This window comes from Danio rerio, chromosome 12 (assembly GCF_049306965.1).
Source record: "Danio rerio strain Tuebingen ecotype United States chromosome 12, GRCz12tu, whole genome shotgun sequence".
NCBI lineage: Eukaryota > Metazoa > Chordata > Actinopteri > Cypriniformes > Danionidae > Danio > Danio rerio.
The window spans coordinates 8,669,723-8,687,937 of NC_133187.1; the positions used below are offsets into that span (position 1 = coordinate 8,669,723).

Sequence of the window (18,215 nt, forward strand, 5' to 3'; positions counted from 1 at the left end):
TCAGCCTTGTTTGCATCAAGCTCATGACATTTCAACCGCTTTCCCCCCCGTATCATTTACATAAGAATCGTTCCTCTTTAGAAACCCGAGACTTAAACGTGAACAATATGGTTCCTCTTTGTTTCAACAGAACTCAATAATAACAGCCATTATCTTCAGGCGTAGTTTATATTCATCTGGAGTCCCGGTGGGCGCCATTAATGTTGCTCACATAATGAAATTCATCCAGTCTTGTTGGGCTCGTTGTATAAATCATTCATTTCGAGTAAAAACAAATCGACCCCACCCTGTTGTTTCATCCCGAAAAGAATCATTTTTGTGGCTTATCTTTAGAGATACTGCGCTGGTTTCGTGTAAAATAAGAAAAAGAAAGGGAATAGTTGCAAAGGTCAGGTTTTATTGACTCAATCGCTATCAAAGGAATGTACTGTGTCACTTATGAGGAAAATATAAAATGTCATATCCCATATACTGAAATTTCTGCTGTGTACATTATTTGATTCAGCTTTTTTTTGTCTAGTAGTATTGAATGGAAGGTCAGGCTGTTGTGGGCTTTTAGTCTCATATAGATAAGATAGAGCCATTGTGTTTGAATGTGTCCAATAGATGTGATAGCTTTATCTGAGGCCAGTTTGTGCACTTAACACTGTATGTTTCCTGTCAATAAAGGCGGACTTATGAAGCGGGTCACTGCTGCAGATTGCACTGCTTTATGAGAGCTGCATTATGGACACATCTTGACTGTGCAACACATCACTCATACTATGACCGCACTTAACACACTAGTTAAACTGCGTATGCTGGGTGTTGAGGTAATAGCCAAATAAATTAATTAATTTTAATAAAAAAATATTAATTAATTAAATTAATAATTAAAAAAAAATTATTTTACATATAATCTCTCTCTTTTTCTCTCAATTTAATTCAATTTATATAACAAATTTATAAAAAAAAAAGTTATATAATGTTACAAATGTATTGTCAAAACAATTCTAAAGTTTACATTAAAAAGAACATTTTTAATGAATATTTATTCATATACTGTGCTTATTATATTTATATATAACATAAATAAACAAAGTTATATAACATAGTAAGCACAGTAAATAGTAGTATTAAGAATAATAAAAAGTAAATAATAATAAATAAATAATTTAAATACAATAATAATAATAATAATTATACTGAACAAAAAAATTACATTTTAGGTTAAAACTGTAATAATAAATATTAAAATGTATATTTACAATGATGGGTGGCGCAGTGGGTACCGATATATACACATATACACAGTTGAAGTCAGAATTATTAGCCCCCCTGACTTATTAGCGCCCTTGTTTATTATTTTCACCATTTTCTGTTTAATGGAGGGAAGATTGTTTCAGCACATTTCTAAACATAATAGTTTTAAAAACTTATTTCTAACAACTGATTAATTGTATCTTTGCCATGATGACAGTAAATAATGTTTTACTTGAAAATTTTCAAGACCCTTCTATACAGCTTAAAGTGACATTTAAAGACTAAACTAGGTTAATAAGGTGAACTAGGCAGGTTTGGGTAATTAAGCAAGTTATTGTATAAAGATGGTTTGTTCTGTAGACTATCAAAAAAAAAAAAAAAAATTAGCTTAAAGAGGCTAATAATTTTGTTGTTTTTAAATTTAATACTGCTTTTATTCTAGCCGAAATAAAACAAATAAGACTTTCTCCAGAAGAAAAAATATTATCAAACATACTGTGAAAATTTCCTTGCTCTGTTAAAAATCATTTGGGAAATATTTAAAAAAGAAAATGAAAATCAAGAGGGGGCTAATAATTCTGACTTCAACTGTATGTATGTATATATATATATATATATATATATATATATATATATATATATATATATATATATATATATATATATATATATTTTTTTTTTTTTATTGAAGTTATTAAATAATTATTTATTGGAACTTATTTAGTTATGATAATATATTTTTGTTATATATAATTTATTGTATTATTACTATTATTATTATAAAAAATAATATTATTTGTGGTTGTAAATAAATAGTATTTGGTTTTTGAGTTTTGAATAAGAATATTATATTTTTTCAAGAAATATTTGTAAATACATTTAAATTCATACAAAAATTGTTTAAAATGATAAAAAATAAAAATAAAAACAGCAATTAACGTTGTCAAATTTATGTAAAAACGAAACTGTAGTATAACATTCAATAGTAAATATATTGTATATATTATATATCATACAATTTCTACTAGTAACTGGTAGTAAATGAAAATGTGTTAAAAATTATTAATAATAATAATAATAATAATAATAATAATACCAATAATTATAATAATGATACCAATAATTATAATAATAATACCAATTCCAACAACAATAATATAATAATAGTAATAATATTACTACTACTAATAATGATGATGATGATGATAATAATAATAATAATAATAATAGTAATACCAACATTAATAGTAATAATAATTAATTAATTGTAATTAATTACATTTTTGTACCACTTCAATCATCCAAATATACTAGCTAGAAGAAATACACATTTGTGAAGCAGAACTTTTGGCTCGAGACCTAACATTTGTTATAGCAGACCCTGTCAGTCTTTTGTCCTCATCCTACATCCCTGTGTTACAGATGCAGAGCTCATGTTCCTATCAGCCTTACGATCAGTCCCAGAAACACACACTCAGCTGTCAACACACACACTGTCAGGAGAGCCGTTTCAAACCTTTTCATGCGTGTTGCAACCCTCGACTTTGTATGTGAGTGGGTGTACGTTCATGTCACAACCAGCGACGGTAATGAGAAATATTTGCCTTTATACAAACTGGAATTAACAGCGCCTCAAAACGAGTTCGGAGAGACCGACATGAAACACGAGAAGTACGCGCAATAATAATTGAATGTGAAATTTTACACCACCGTCGATAACAAGTCCCAGCACTGCTAGTTTCAAGGCTCCCATTTACTTTAATCCATCCTGGGTGTGATAATGTTGAGGTTTGTATAATGCAAAGCGGCGTTTTTTGCTTCAGCGACAGATGAAACGTGTTGTGTAACAGGCTGAATAATGCATTTTTAATATCTCTCCTTAAAGCATAGAGGAGCGCTCCATTGTAATGAGTTGCATTATTCTATGCGGGAGTGTGAATTATGCAGAAGCTTCAGGATTATTTAAACTGTATGGTAATGGCTGTATTCGGTGGCCAGAACATGATAGCGTTCGGTCATTTCTTTAAAAAAATAAAAACAACATCTCCGATTAGTTGCCTTTCAAAAGCCTGGGCCTTCATACTGTAATGTAGTAAAAGCCATTATGTGCCTGGATGATAGAAAGCAAGTGCTGCCGGAGGAACAGACATGGGTATTGATCTAATATTATCAGACCAGTGTCATATTCCCCAAGGCACAAATTGATGCTTGCCAGCAAACAGATATTTGTTGTTGTTGTTTTTAACTGTGTTGTAAACTAAGATGAATGTAGGGGGTGCTGTCTAGTCATATTTAAAAATCTAATATATTACAAATTTATATTTGGATTTCAAATATCTAAAATATATTATTGGTCGAAAAAATAAAGGAAACACTTGGAGTTACATTGTGTTGTATAAGTGTTTCCTTTTTTTTTTTAGCAGTATATATACTGAAGAATTATAATCCCCCCTTAATTTTTTTTCTCTTTTGTTTAACGAATGAAAAAAACTCATAAAGGTTTAAAACAGGTAAAAGGGGAGTAAATGATGACAGATTTTTCATTTCTGGATGAACTCAAGTGATTCTAAATCTTTATGAGTTGCGTTATTCTGTTTAGAGAAAGCTGAAAACCTCCCAAATACTATGAAAGTCAATCGTTACAGGTTTTCAACATTTTTCAGAATATCTTTTTTTGTTTTCAACAGAAGAAAGAAACTTATAAAGGTTTGCAACAAGTAAAAAGGTAGTAAATGATGGCAGAATGTAATATCTTGGTGAATTGAAATGATTCCAAACCCTTTATAAGTTGTATTAGTTGCTTTATTATGTTTGAAAAAAGCTGAAAACCTCCAAAATACTAAGGACGTCAATGGTTACAGGTTTCCAACGTTTTCAAAATATCTTCTTTTGTGTTCAGTGGAAGAAAGCAACTCGTAAATATTTGAAAACAAGTAAAAGGTGAGTAAATGATGAAAGAATTGTAATTTCTGGATTATCTCAAGTGATTCCTAACCTTTATGAGTTGCATTATTTTCTTTAAGGAAAGCTGAAAACCTCTCAAATACCTTGGAAGTCAATGGTTATTTTATTTTTTTTTTTTTATTTTTTTTTTTTTTAAACATTTTTCAGATTATCTTGTTTTGTTTTCAACAGAAGAAACTCATTAAGTTTTAAACAACTAAAATTTAATTAAATGATGACAGAATTTTTATTTCTGGATGAACTTAAGTATTTCCAAACCTTTATGAGTTGCGTTATTCTGTTTAAAGAATAAATCCCCCAAATACTTTGGAAGTCAATGGTTTCCAACATTTTTCGTGTAAATCAAAGGGGGCAACACCAAGGCTCCAAAAATACAAATTTATTAAATTAAAAAGGCTGACACAGAGCGTGTAACGTTTCGAGCCACCCGGCTCTTCATCAGACCTGAGCACCCAATTAAGAGAGATGTGCGTGCTTTTGTACAGTTTTTTCATGCCAACATTTTTCAGAATATTTTCTATTTTGTTTAACAAAAAATAAATCATGAAGGTTTGAAACAAGTAAAAAGTGAGTAAATGATGACAGAATTTTCATTTCTGGGTGAATTTAAGTGATTTCAAACCTTTATGAGTTGCCCTAATCTGTTTGAAAAAAGCTTATTTAACAGAAAAAAGAAACTCATCAAGCTTTAAAACAAGTAAAAGTTGAGTAAATGATGACCAATTTTAATTTCTTGATAAACTTAAGAAATTCCAAACCTTAATAAGTTGCGTTATTCTGTTTGACGACAGCTGAAAACCTTCCAAATTCTATGAAAGTCAATGGTTACAGGTTTTCAACATTTTTCTGAATATCTTCTTTTTTATTTAACAGAAGGAAGAAAGTCATAAAGGTTTGCAACAAGTTAAAGGAGTAAATGATGAAAGATTTTTCATTTCTGGATGAACTCAAGTGATTCCTAACCTTTATGAGTTGCGTTATTCTGATTAAAGAAAGCTGAACACCTTTTAAATACTATGAAAGTGAACAGTGACGGGGTTCTAACATCTTGTAGAATACCTTATTGTTTAATTAAAAGAAGAAAGAAACTCATCAAGGTTTAAAACAAGTAAAATGGGAGTAAATTATGACAGAATTTTAATTTCAGAATGATCTCAAGTGATTCAGAACCTTTATTAGTTGCATTATTCTCTTGAAGAAATTTGAAAGCCTTCCAAATACTATGAAAGTCAATGGTTACAGGTATTCAACATTTTTCTAAGTATTTTCTTTTTGTTTAACCAAAAAAAAAAAAAAAGAAGAAACCCGTAAAGGTTTGAAACAAGTAAAAGAAGAGTAAGTGATAACAGAATTTTAATTTTTGGGTGAATTTAAGGGATTTCAAACCTTTATGAGTTGCCCTAATCTGTTTGAAGAAAGCTGAAAATCTTCCAAATAAGTCACTGGTCGTTTACAACATTTTTCAGAATTTCTTCTTTTGTGTTCAGTGGAAGAAAGCAACTCGTAAATATTTGAAAACAAGTAAAAGGAGAGTAAGGGATGACAGAATTTTCATTTTTGGATGAACTCAAGTGTTTCCAAACCTTTATGAGTTGTGTTATTCTGTTTGAAGAAAGCTGAAAATCTTTCAAATACTATGAAAGTCAATGGTTACAGGTTTCCAACATTTTTCAGAATATTTTTTTTTTTGTTTAGCTGAAGAGTGAAACTCATAAAGGTTTGCAACAAAAGGTGAGTAAATGATGACAGAATTTCAATTTCTATGTGAATTCAAGTGATTCCAAACCTTTAGAAGATGTGTTGTTCTGTTTGAAGAAAGCTGAAAACCTCCCAAATACTATGGAAGTCAATGGTTACAGGTTTCCAACACTTTTCAGAAACCTTCCTTTTTGTTTAACAAAAAAAGAAACTCATAAAGCTTAGAAACAAGTAAAAGGTGAGTAAATGATGACAGAATTTTTCATTTCAGGGTGAACTTCTCCTTTAAAAGTGAAAAACCTCAAAGGCTTCTCTCGCACAATTCCCAATTTCCCGATTGACTGATTAAATGACTCATATAGTCACTGTTTTAATTTGTAGTCATGGCGTATTTCTCTCCAGGGTGCTCCATACAATACCAAAAGACATCATACGAAAGTGGGAAAGGATTTGGCAACGGCACAATTCAAATAACCGACATAAACATGTAAGAAATGAGCAGGCCGCAGAGCGTTTCTGAGAATCCCCCTTGTTGTTCTGCAAATTAAAGCCATTCATTCTCATGTTAATGATAGCCCTCTGTCAAGCTGAGCTCATGACTATTAGTTTCCACAGCCTTGCGCCACATTAACAAGAAGATATTTATGCTGCACGTATGTGTGTGTTTGGATTTGACAGTCGGCTTCACATGTTTGCTCTTCTTAAGCCGAGTAACCGGTGAAGCTTTCTGAGAAACATGCAAATCGAATTACGCATGCAATCAGTGTTTGTGACATTTCTTCCTCTGACAATGGAAACAGTGTAGAGGGAGCATGTGTTTTCCATTTTTACTGTATGAAGTTATAGCGCACTTTCATCTAGCGAAGCACAATATGCAATCCATCATGTTGCGATGCATCAAGCGAAATAAGGATTTCATTGCAGTTTGGGTTAGACGTATTAGGTTTTGTGTGTGTGTTATAGGGAGAGTTCATCATATAATGAAAATTCTGTCATCATTTACTCACACTTGTTGATACAAACAAAGTTTTTACATGCATGTCAATGGTTACTGGTTTCCAACAATATCTTCTTTTGTGTTTAACAGGATAAAGAAACTCACAAAGGTTTGTAAACGCTTGAGGGTGAGTAAACAGTGAGTAAATCATAAATTGTGTGTGAGCTATCCCTTTTGAATAGTTTACTAGTGTGTAGAGAAACATTTAAGTAATTATATAATATATAGTAATTATATAAGTAATTAGTTACTTTTCATTAAAGGAAAAGCGACAAGTTGACTTTAAAAAGTGAGTAGTGTTAGAACTTGCAACTGTTAAAGTGACTTAACTATTTTTTTTATAACTATGTATAGTTAGGGCGACGCAGTGGCGCAGTAGGTAGTGCTGTCAACTTACAGCAAGAAGGTCGCTGGTTCGAGCCTCGGCTGAGTCAGTTGGCGTTTCTGTGTGGAGTTTGCATGTTCTCCCTGCATTCGCATGGGGTTCCTCCGGGTGCTCTGGTTTCCCCACAGTCCAAAGACATTGGGTAGGCTACATTGTCCGTAGTTTATGTGTGTGAATGAGTGTGTGTGGATGTTTCCCAGAGATGAGCTGCTGCTGGAAGGGCATCCGCTGCGTAAAAATTTGCTGGATAAGTTGGCGGTTCATTCCGCTGTGGCAATCCTGGATTAATAAAAGGACTAAATCGAAAAGAAAATGAATGTATAGTTAGCATTTACTTAATTTTACGACCACGGATTAAGTTTTTTTTATTATTATTTATTTATTTATTTTATTATTTTTTTAAGTAATGTCAACTAATCACTTTTTACAGTGAAGTTGTAAAGTATGTTTAATTCCCCTGAAAGAGGTCCATGACAATATTTGAGACGGTAACACTGGTTCATATTTAATATCGCATAAATATTTTTTGGTTAAAATGCCATATTAATAGCAATTATTCATTAAATAGCATTATTTAATATGTTAAAATAATGAAATTATTGAAATATTATGTTATTTTAAATATTAATTATATTCTGCATATGTGAGTATGAAATCTATCTATTGATTTTTTTATTATTATTATTTAATTAAGGTTGTGGTATCATTTTGTTGAGCAGAGTACTTCATAATCCATATTTCTATTTTATTAAAATCATGGTAAAGAATAATTTCGAGTTCAATATTACAAATGTGACAGCCAAAAATGAGCATTTTCCAGAGCTCTGTAATATTACTTAAAGTGAAATCTAAAAAATGAAAGCATGTGTTTAAATACGAGTGTGAGGTGTCGTAAACGAGCGGCGATATTTGCTATTTTTAGGTGAAAGTCATATGTTGCTTTGTCTGGCTGGTGTCATCATCTCTGCCAGTTTCATATATCATCCTATTTACTGCTGCGTGTCTGTGCATCTGAACCACAGAGAGCAGATGGACCTGGAAAAAAGATTGATATACACTCCACCGCTGCGGTGACGGATTAGACATATTCACAATAAAGAAATACACAAATAATCCAGATGGCTAATTGCTGATATTCCTGCATGTCGCTTTAAACATGTGCTGTTGTTGAGGGAAACATATGAGTGGTAGAATTTAATAATGGCATTTACTGTGCATGGAGATGTCAGTGTTAAGTATTTTATTACATTTGATAGATCTATCTATCTATCTATCTATCTATCTATCTATCTATCTATCTATCTATCTATCTATCTATCTATCCATCTATCCATCCATCCATCCATCCATCCATCCATCCATCTAGGCTTATCTATCTATCTATCTATCTATCTATCTATCTATCTATCTATCTATCTATCTATCTATCTATCTATCTATCTATCTATCTATCTATCTATCTATCTATCTATCTATCTATCTATCTATCTATCCATCTATCTATATATCTATCTATCTATCTATCTATCTATCTATCTATCTATCTATCTATCTATCTATCTATCTATATATCTATATATCTATCTATCTAGGCTTTATCTATCTATCTATCTATCTATCTATCTATCTATCTATCTATCTATCTATCTATCTATCTATCTATCTATCTATCTATCTATCTATCTATCTATCTAGGCTTATCTATCTATCTATCTATCTATCTATCTATCTATCTATCTATCTATCTATCTATCTATCTATCTATCTATCTATCTATCTATCTATCTATCTAGGCTTATCTATCTAGGCTTATCTATCTATCTATCTATCTATCTATCTATCTATCTATCTATCTATCTATCTATCTATCTATCTATCTATCTATCTATCTATCTATCTATCTGTCTGTCTGTCTGTCTGTCTGTCTATGTATCCTTTTTTCAAACTGCTTTAATCTATCTATCCATCCATCCATCCATATAATATATATATATATATATATATATATTGTTGTTAATGTTTTTTTTATTTTTGATTTATGTTTTGTTATATTTTATTATGTATTTGGTACAAAAATGGTGAAAATTTAACATTCTATAAAAAATAATTATGTAAATTACTTGTTTATTATTACTTTTTTATTAAATAACAAAAATAACTTTAAAATAAGAACGCATCTTCAAATGTGTGTGTGTCTATATCTATAGCTATATACATACAATAACTTGTTCAATTACAAAAAAAGATTTCAGATATCAGGCATTACAGTGTTAAATATGTGTTTAAAAAATAATACATGCGGCCTATTATTTATGTATAATATTCTGTACATGCTACATTATCTACCACTAAATGCCTATAATATCTCCATGAATCTGCCGTTTTCAGAAGAGGGTGCAGTGTGTGGTTTCTGCCAGCGGCAGCAGTGTTGAGCTTGAAGCAATTTGTCATTAATTTATATGTTATCTCTCTAAAGGGGTGAGAGAGAAAGAGAGAGAGAAAAAGTGCTGATGCTGTATTTGCCGCCCGCCCTGCAAATTACTGACGGTAAGGTGAACAGCATTTCAATGCCTCCGAGCCAAATTACTCCGCTTCGAATTCAAAACAGCTTCTGAAACCAAAGAGGATCATATATAATTACAGCCAATTTACTAAGAAGAACCACTAGTGCAGTTTTGGAGCGAATGAGTGACAGGGCGTCTAACTTGTCAGTTGTATTCAAATGCAGCTCGGAAGAACTGGAAATGAAGTACGTTTTGGTGTAGCATTGTTCTGAAAACACATATGGGGATTAATGGAGTGCTGAAGAGCGCATAGTCATGCAAAAATCCATTGACAGGCAAAGCAGTACACTGAGAGAGAGAGAGAATTCAATTTTTCCACAAGCTTTCAAACTGCAAATGTTCCTTGCAGCTCCGAGAGAAAGATTAGGCTATCAATCTGCTCTACTCACACTGTCAGCGGCCACAAGAAATCTATGCAGCAAAAGCAGATACTGAAACACACAATCTGAGGGGAATTATTCTTAACACCGTCATTATCGTTTATTACCGGCGGAGCAATCAGCAGAGAGGGCGCTATTTTAACACGCGGCTTATAAAGATAACTATCTGAGATGGTAAACAGCTCAGAAAAGCAGCGACTGGACTAAAATAACAAATATGGGGCATATACAGCCTGCATAAAAATATATGTTTGGGCTTATAACTGGATCACTTTTGAGAGAATGCAATGATTGTATGATTAATAAAAATATTTATTCATTTTCTTGTCGGCTCAGTCCCTTTATTAATCTGGGGTCGCCACAGCAGAATGAACCGCCAACTTATCCAGCACATGTTTTTAAACAGCGGATGCCCTTCCAGCCGCAACCCATCTCTGGGAAACATCCACACACTCATACACTGCGGACAATTTAGCCTACCCAATTCACCTTTACCGCATGTCTTTGGACTGGGGGGGTATACCGGAGCACCCGGAGGAAACCCACGCGAACGCAGGGAGAACATGCAAACTCCACACAGAAACGACAACCGAGCCAAGGCTCGACCCGACGACCTTCTTGCTGTGAGGCGACAGCACTACTGCGCCACTGCTTCGCCCTATTAAAAATACTGTTATACATATACACTGTAGGAAAATGCTGGGTTCCAACTGATTCGTGTTGAAACAACATGAGACAATTAAGTTAACGTCTTAGTATTTACAAATTTAAGTGGATTGAACATAAAACAAAAAGTTGCCGGTTGTGTGTGTGTGTGTATATACCCACACACATTTTTTAAAAATAAACTTATCCTGCTCACCAAGGCTCCATTTATTTAATAAAAAATACAGTAAAAATTGTGAAATGTTACTGCACAATAACAGTTTAAAGTAGTGTATAATTTAATAATTTATTCCAGTGATTCAAAGATAAATTTTCAGCTTCATTACTCTAGTCACATGATCCTTCAAAAATCATTATAATAATAATTGTTATTATGAATATTATTATTGGTAATAGTAATAAAAGCAATAATGACTAGAGTAAAAATTACATTTGAAACTAAATTAATATTTAACATTTTTATACATTTAATAAATGCTGCTGTTATGAACAGAATAACTTTATTTAAATTATTAAATAAACTTAACTTTTGACCGGTAGTGTGTATATATATAAAGTATTTATTCATGTTTGTCAACATTAGTTGATAAAGAAAGTAGCAAAATGCTGAACTAATAAATAATGTACATGAATTGTTCATTTTTTATGTTAGTAAATAGTAAAACATTGCTAACTTTCATGTATTTAAAGTTTTCTAAAATGTGTATATATACAGTTGATGTCAGAATTATTAGCCCCCCTAAATTATTAGACCGCTTGTTTATTTTTCCAATTTCTGTTTAACGGAGAGAAGATTTTTTCAACACATTCCTACTGTAAACATAATAATTTTAATAACTCATTTCTAATAACTGATTTATTTTATCTTTACCATAATGACAGTAAATAAAATTTTACTAGATATCTTTCAAGACACTTCTATACAGCTTAAAGAGACATTTAAAGGCTTAACTAGGTTAATTAAGTTAACTAGGCAGGTTTGGGGGTTTAGGCAAGTTATTGTATAACAGTGGTTTGTTCTGTAGATTATCGAGAAAAAATATAGCTGAAATGGGCTAATAATTTTGTCCCTAAAATGGTTCATGAAAAATTCTAAACTGCTTTTATTCTAGCCGAAATAAAACAAATAAGACTTTCTCCTGAAGAAAAAATATTATCGGACATACTGTGAAAATTTCCTTGCTCTGTTAAACATCATTTGGAAAATATTTAAAAAAGAAGAAAAGAATCGAAGGGGGCTAATAATTCTTCAACCGTATATATGCAGATGAGGTCTTATTTATTAAATATGCTCTAATTTGCATATATTAGCACAGAGCAAATAAGTCTTCATGGAGTGGGTTTTGGGAATCTGTTTTTATCACTCCGTAATTTGTTTTAAAAAAGCATTTTCACGATTTTGGTTCAATAAAATTGTATGTATGAACAAATATGCTGCCAAAGTGGAGATTTATTGCTCGGTGCAGGAGAAAAAAACTATGAAAGGTGTTTTTTATTGTAATTTAATTCTACAGACATTGATAAAATGTGGCAAAAGAAACACTTACACACATATTTTAAATTATTTCCTTCCATTAGCCTGAAATTTTTTATTTTTTTTAGAAAAGCCAAAAAAGCTAAAGTACTCAAAATTGACTTAAATGAAACCCTGATTCTACATGAAGCGTCTCCTTTTAATCCATCTAACCAAAACGATAGCCTCTAAAATCAATATGAAGCATATTGTGCATTGGCTTCATTTCTCTGATTGGGATCTGTTTGTGTTTTCACCTCTCGTGTCAGTCTGTGTCACAGTGCACTGGATGATTGATGGTGTGCTTGAATGCACTTGCTATTACCGCTCACTGTCTCAAATAAAGGGTTTTAATCATAGGCTGACGTGACGTTTACGGTCCTCCAATCGCAAGGACGGTCACATACTATCACACGGCTGCAATAAAATCTGCTGAAATGCTGGCAGACGACCAATGCTCATTCCACTTGACAAGATTTAAGCTGTTGGCAGCATCTAAAATAACTTTAATTGCTATAGCGAGTAACTATTTTGGTATTGCCTAATGCTTAACAAATCATTGGGTAACAAAGGAAATTAAACTTTGATTAATGCCAGTTCAAAATTGAATGGGAATAATAAACTATACAGCAAGATTATATATGCATTAAACTATTCAGGAATTTATTCCAGTAATATTGCAGTATCTTCTTTTATTCTTGTTCATAATGACAAGATTAAGGATGATGGTATTGCTTTAAAATAATTTGCATTATCATGAAACTTTAATTCATCATAATGATTAGACTTACATAAAGACAACAATTCCTCCTTTTAATTTCTATACATACTAATGTAACAAATAGCATTAATATAATTAGTATGTAAAAATATTAAATTAATAAATATAATTGTTCATATTATTATATACATTTTTATAAATCATAGATTATATACTAACGTAATAAATAACATTAAAATAATATATATGTATATATTAAATTAAATATAATTAATCATATTAATGTTTATATAGTAAATTATATTTTAATGTAATAAATATAATTAAAATAATTTATATATATTTTTTTTAATTAATAAATATAATTATTCATATTAATATATACATTTTATATATTGTAAATGATATATTAATATAATAAATAATATTCAAATAATTAATATTTATACAGTTTATTAAATTTAATATTATTCCTATTCATATTTAAATGTGTATATATTAATGTAATAAACAACATTAAAATATTAAATATGTATATATTAAATTAATAAATATAATTATTAATATTAATATATGCATTTTATGTCATAGTTTATATATTAATGTAATAACATAAAAATAAATATGTGTATGTTAAATGAAATATAATTATTCATGTCAATAAATATTTTATATTATAGATTATATATTAATGTAATAAATAACATTAAAATTATTAATATGTATAATACATAAATAAAATTATTTATATTAATATACACATTTTATATATTATAGATTATATATTAATGTAATAACATAAAATAATTAATATGCAAATAATAAATTAATAAAAACAATTATTCATATTAATATATACATTTTATATATATCATAGAATATATAATAAATAACATTAAAGTCATTAATGTGTATAAATAAAATCAAAAATAATTATATATATATATATATATATATATATATATATATATATATATATATATATATATATATATATATATATATATATATATATATGTATATCAATATATATTTTATATATTATAGATTATTTAATAATGTACTAATTAACATAAAAAATGCATATTTATATATTAAATATAATAATTAATATTTATATATATTATTTATCATATTATTTATCATATATTATATATCAATGTAATAAATAACATATACTATAATTAATATACATATATTAAATTAATAAATATAATTATTAATTTGAATATATACATTTGTATATATCATATATTACATATTAATATGATAAATGACATTAATAAAATTAATATGTATATAATAAATTAATAAATATAATTATTCATATATACACATTTTTTAAAATCAGATTATATATTAATGTAATAACATTCATATAATTAATATGCATATATTCAATTAATAAATATAATTATTTGTTTGAATATATACATTTCTATTTATCATAGATTATATAATAATGTAATAAATAACATTAATATAATTAATATGAGTATATTGAATTAATAAATATAATTATTCATATTAATGTATACAAAGTTATTACAATATTTTAATTATTTTAAATAATATTGATGTAATAACACAATAATAATTAAATAATGTTGCATAACTTAATGCGTAAATCCATTATTGGGTAACAGCGGAATTATCTTGTTATCTTCATTCATGTAAAAAACTAATTTGAATGTTCGTGAACAGATATGCTTAAGATTGCATAAGCTTACGATAACAATAATAATATCCAGTAAACCCTACACAAATATAATATTCAGATTACACAATATTTTGATGATCATTTTAGCCTTATATTGCATCTTTTTATAATGATGATTTATAATGAAAATATTGCAATAGAATGTATTTAATATTCTCTAATATTAAACTACACACATGTATATGCAAGTATGTGTGTATATGTATGTATGCAATGCAGTATATCATGTAAATGTCACAAACAATTAATTTATAATATATAACCATGTAGAAAAGACTGGTATGCTAATTATTTTTATGTCAATACATTAAAAAGATAATGTATTTGACTATTGATTTATTAAAAACATCAGCTATTATGCACGTGCACCCATTGTATGTTCATCTACATTCTTGGCAGTAAATGTATTCTATTCTCCGTTTCATCCAGCTGAATAAAGCCCCGCCCCCACAAAACAAAACAATGTCTTATGATTCACATTTACCAAATCACATTTAAGTCTCCTCAGTTCATTTGGGTTAAGCTGTTATATGAAGCATGAATGTGATCACATCCATAATCACCAGCTGCCCCTCGTGACTGGAGATAAAACATTGCATAAGACATAAAAATAGCTGACGTAAATGTTACATCCTGTAATTTAGGCCATATGCTACAACTTTTAAGGGCACAGCCATACATTACGAAATCCAGCAGCAATAACTAACATGACAAAACCCTCGACGCACGCCCGAACCCCGCAGAGCGCATATAAATGTTTATAAACACGACGGAAATGTATTGGCTTTATCTGTGTAAATGTTCAAATCGTGTAATTAACATAAAATAGTTCCTTTAAACTACTCTAAAACTGTAGTTTTCGATAAAAATCTACATATATGCGTGACTAAAAGCTCCATCAACGGTCTTTGATTTGTGATTTCTCTTATCAAACGCATCTTCTACCGTCGCGTTTGTTCGCCTTAAGCACACAAGAGGGGTGCGATATTGCTTTTCTAGCGCTTCTTAGCACCGCGTTCATATCACAGCGGCCATAATGGCACCAATTCAAAGGACGATTTTAATGTTTCCATTAGTCGCGTTTACACGCGCTTGATACATTTCTACAGCGTTTTCCATCATAACACGCGCTTCAGGATTGTGAGAATCCCGATAACACCTCTCCCCATCCGGACTCCTCCGCGCGCGTCGGCGTAGCCGCGTTAGTAAAACGATTATATGAAATGATTATTGTACAGTAAATGCAGTGGAGAAATAAAAGGAAGAATCTCTGCAGGAAATGTTTCTGTATACTCATACAAACCTCCTTTTACGCAGGTCCTGGCAGGTAGATAATGGCATCATGGATGATATTATTAAATATCTCCTTCGGGTGCGCATCTAAAAATTCAGTCAATTCGTAAATCTGCTTTGCTTTCGAAGCACTTTCAAAATGAGTACGAGGTTATTTCGAAAGATCATCTCATGATTTTTAAAAACACCTTCAAGGCGCTGACAGACACCACACGAGCCACTCTCTATTTGCATTCACGAATTTAATATGAACGCGCGGGTTCATAAAATGAACAAAAATAATCGCAAGCGGAATAATAGAGCCTTAACAAATATTAGACACCAATTTCGGACATTTTATGTGAGTTTTCTTTGCAGCGTGCGCGTTTCATATTGAAGGTCGCCGCGTTGAAGAACGCGTTGATATTTTGTCCTTCCAGGACCTTCTGTGATCCATTCAAGCCAACAAGTTTGGAGAGAATGTTTGAGTTTAATCAATTCAGAGCGACGAGATGGAGCCCAACTCACTCCTGGTAATATCATCCACTCCGCTTTCATTTCAGCCTCTAATAATATCAGCACGCGCGCGTATCTAGTCCTGTGTAATGCTAGGGAACCAATGGAAGAAAGTTTACCATGAAAAAAGTTATTAATTTTTTTATTCATCATTCATATTCAGCTATAAATGTGATTTATCATGTGATCAGCAGGAATGCTGCGCTCGCCTCGCATCGCGCCTTATATCAAATGTGTTAGTTTATGTGTCGCGGAATATAAATATGGCATGTCTATTTGTGTTTCCGCAGTGGGTAGGCTCACCTTGTGGTTTGCACGGACCTTACATTTTCTACAAGGCGTTTAGATTTCACCTTGAAGGCAAAGCGAGGATTTTGTCCCTGGGAGATTTTTTCTTGGTCAGATGTAAAGCGGGGGACCCCATCTGCATAGCAGAACTACAGCTCTTATGGGAGGAAAGGACAACCAAGCAACTTCTATCCAGCTCCAAACTTTATTTTCTCCCAGAAGATACCCCCCAGGGCAGAAATGTCACTCACGGAGAGGTAATGTCTCATGTTTTCCCAGCTTTTTTTCTCTCTCTCCATGAAGGGCTCCGTCCCCTTCGCGATGTGTGTTTATTGTGCTGTGCATGAAATATGAGTCGCGCGCGGCTTTGCATCGCATCTATTCCGCTGTCTGAGATCACAAGACATCTAATGCATCGCGTTTAATAATAGACGCGCAATCATAAGAGAGGACCCTTGTGTTAATTTCGCCTGTGCGCTCATTTGCATACGAGCGTTTAGTGCATGCATCTCAAGGCAGCGTGCGGCGATGAGAATGATGCCATTGTGTGAAGTTGTCACATCAGTGTTTTGCTTGTTTCATCTGATATACAATAGTGCGGAAACTGAGCGAGGCGAAAAGCGCCTCGTTGTGGCGGTGCGATCTGCTGATTGTTGATAAAAGAGTGTCGCTTTTAGATCAAGGCGACAAATAAATAACGCGAGCGGTCGACGCGAAGTGTACAGTTGCCGCTGTAATGAGGGGGAATATTTCTGGCAGACGGTCTGAATGTGCGAGCTGAACTAATACCAATATGCATTGATTAATAATAACGGCACGCTGATCAAGCAGCTGCGGTGCTTTAAAGGGAGCGAGTGACATTTATGAAGGTTATTATGTCAAGGTGCTGCAGTCTCATTTCAAATGATAGATGTATACATATTTATATAAGCTGAGATGTGTTTGCCCGATAGAAATGCTCTTTCTGGGGATTTAACCCTTTGATGGGCTGAAACATTGTTCCTCTACAATGGTGTGTTTGTTTTTGCTGCTGTGCGTTTACGTAAGTAGGGTTTAAATGAGATTAATTATTGACGATTCTTGCGATTGTTTAGTTTGAAGCTGATTGTTTTTATTTTGTATTTACGCTGTTTTAGACATTTTATTATATACTTGTTATTTTGTTAATGGGATGTATTATTTTAAGTGGCAATCAGTTATAATGTGTTATATGTGTGTTAGTACATTTCTATAACACATTTTACAGTCATTTTTGGTGATACTTATTTTTGTACTTTATGTACCAATTG

General features: G+C 31.2%; 1 protein-coding gene across 2 annotated transcripts in view; it reads left to right on the forward strand.

The window, feature by feature from the left end:
* Positions 1 to 16,608: 16,608 nt before the first annotated feature.
* The window catches only part of arid5b (AT-rich interaction domain 5B), a 255,016-nt gene continuing 253,409 nt past the window's right edge, over positions 16,609 to 18,215 (forward strand). For both annotated transcript variants that reach the window (XR_012387838.1, XM_073918238.1), the window contains exons 1-2: positions 16,609 to 16,655; positions 16,929 to 17,183. Coding sequence is in view for 1 of the 2 variants with exons in the window: in XM_073918238.1 (XP_073774339.1) it covers positions 16,635 to 16,655; positions 16,929 to 17,183 (276 nt within the window). In the remaining variant the exon portion in view is untranslated. The remainder of the gene's footprint in view (positions 16,656 to 16,928; positions 17,184 to 18,215) is intronic.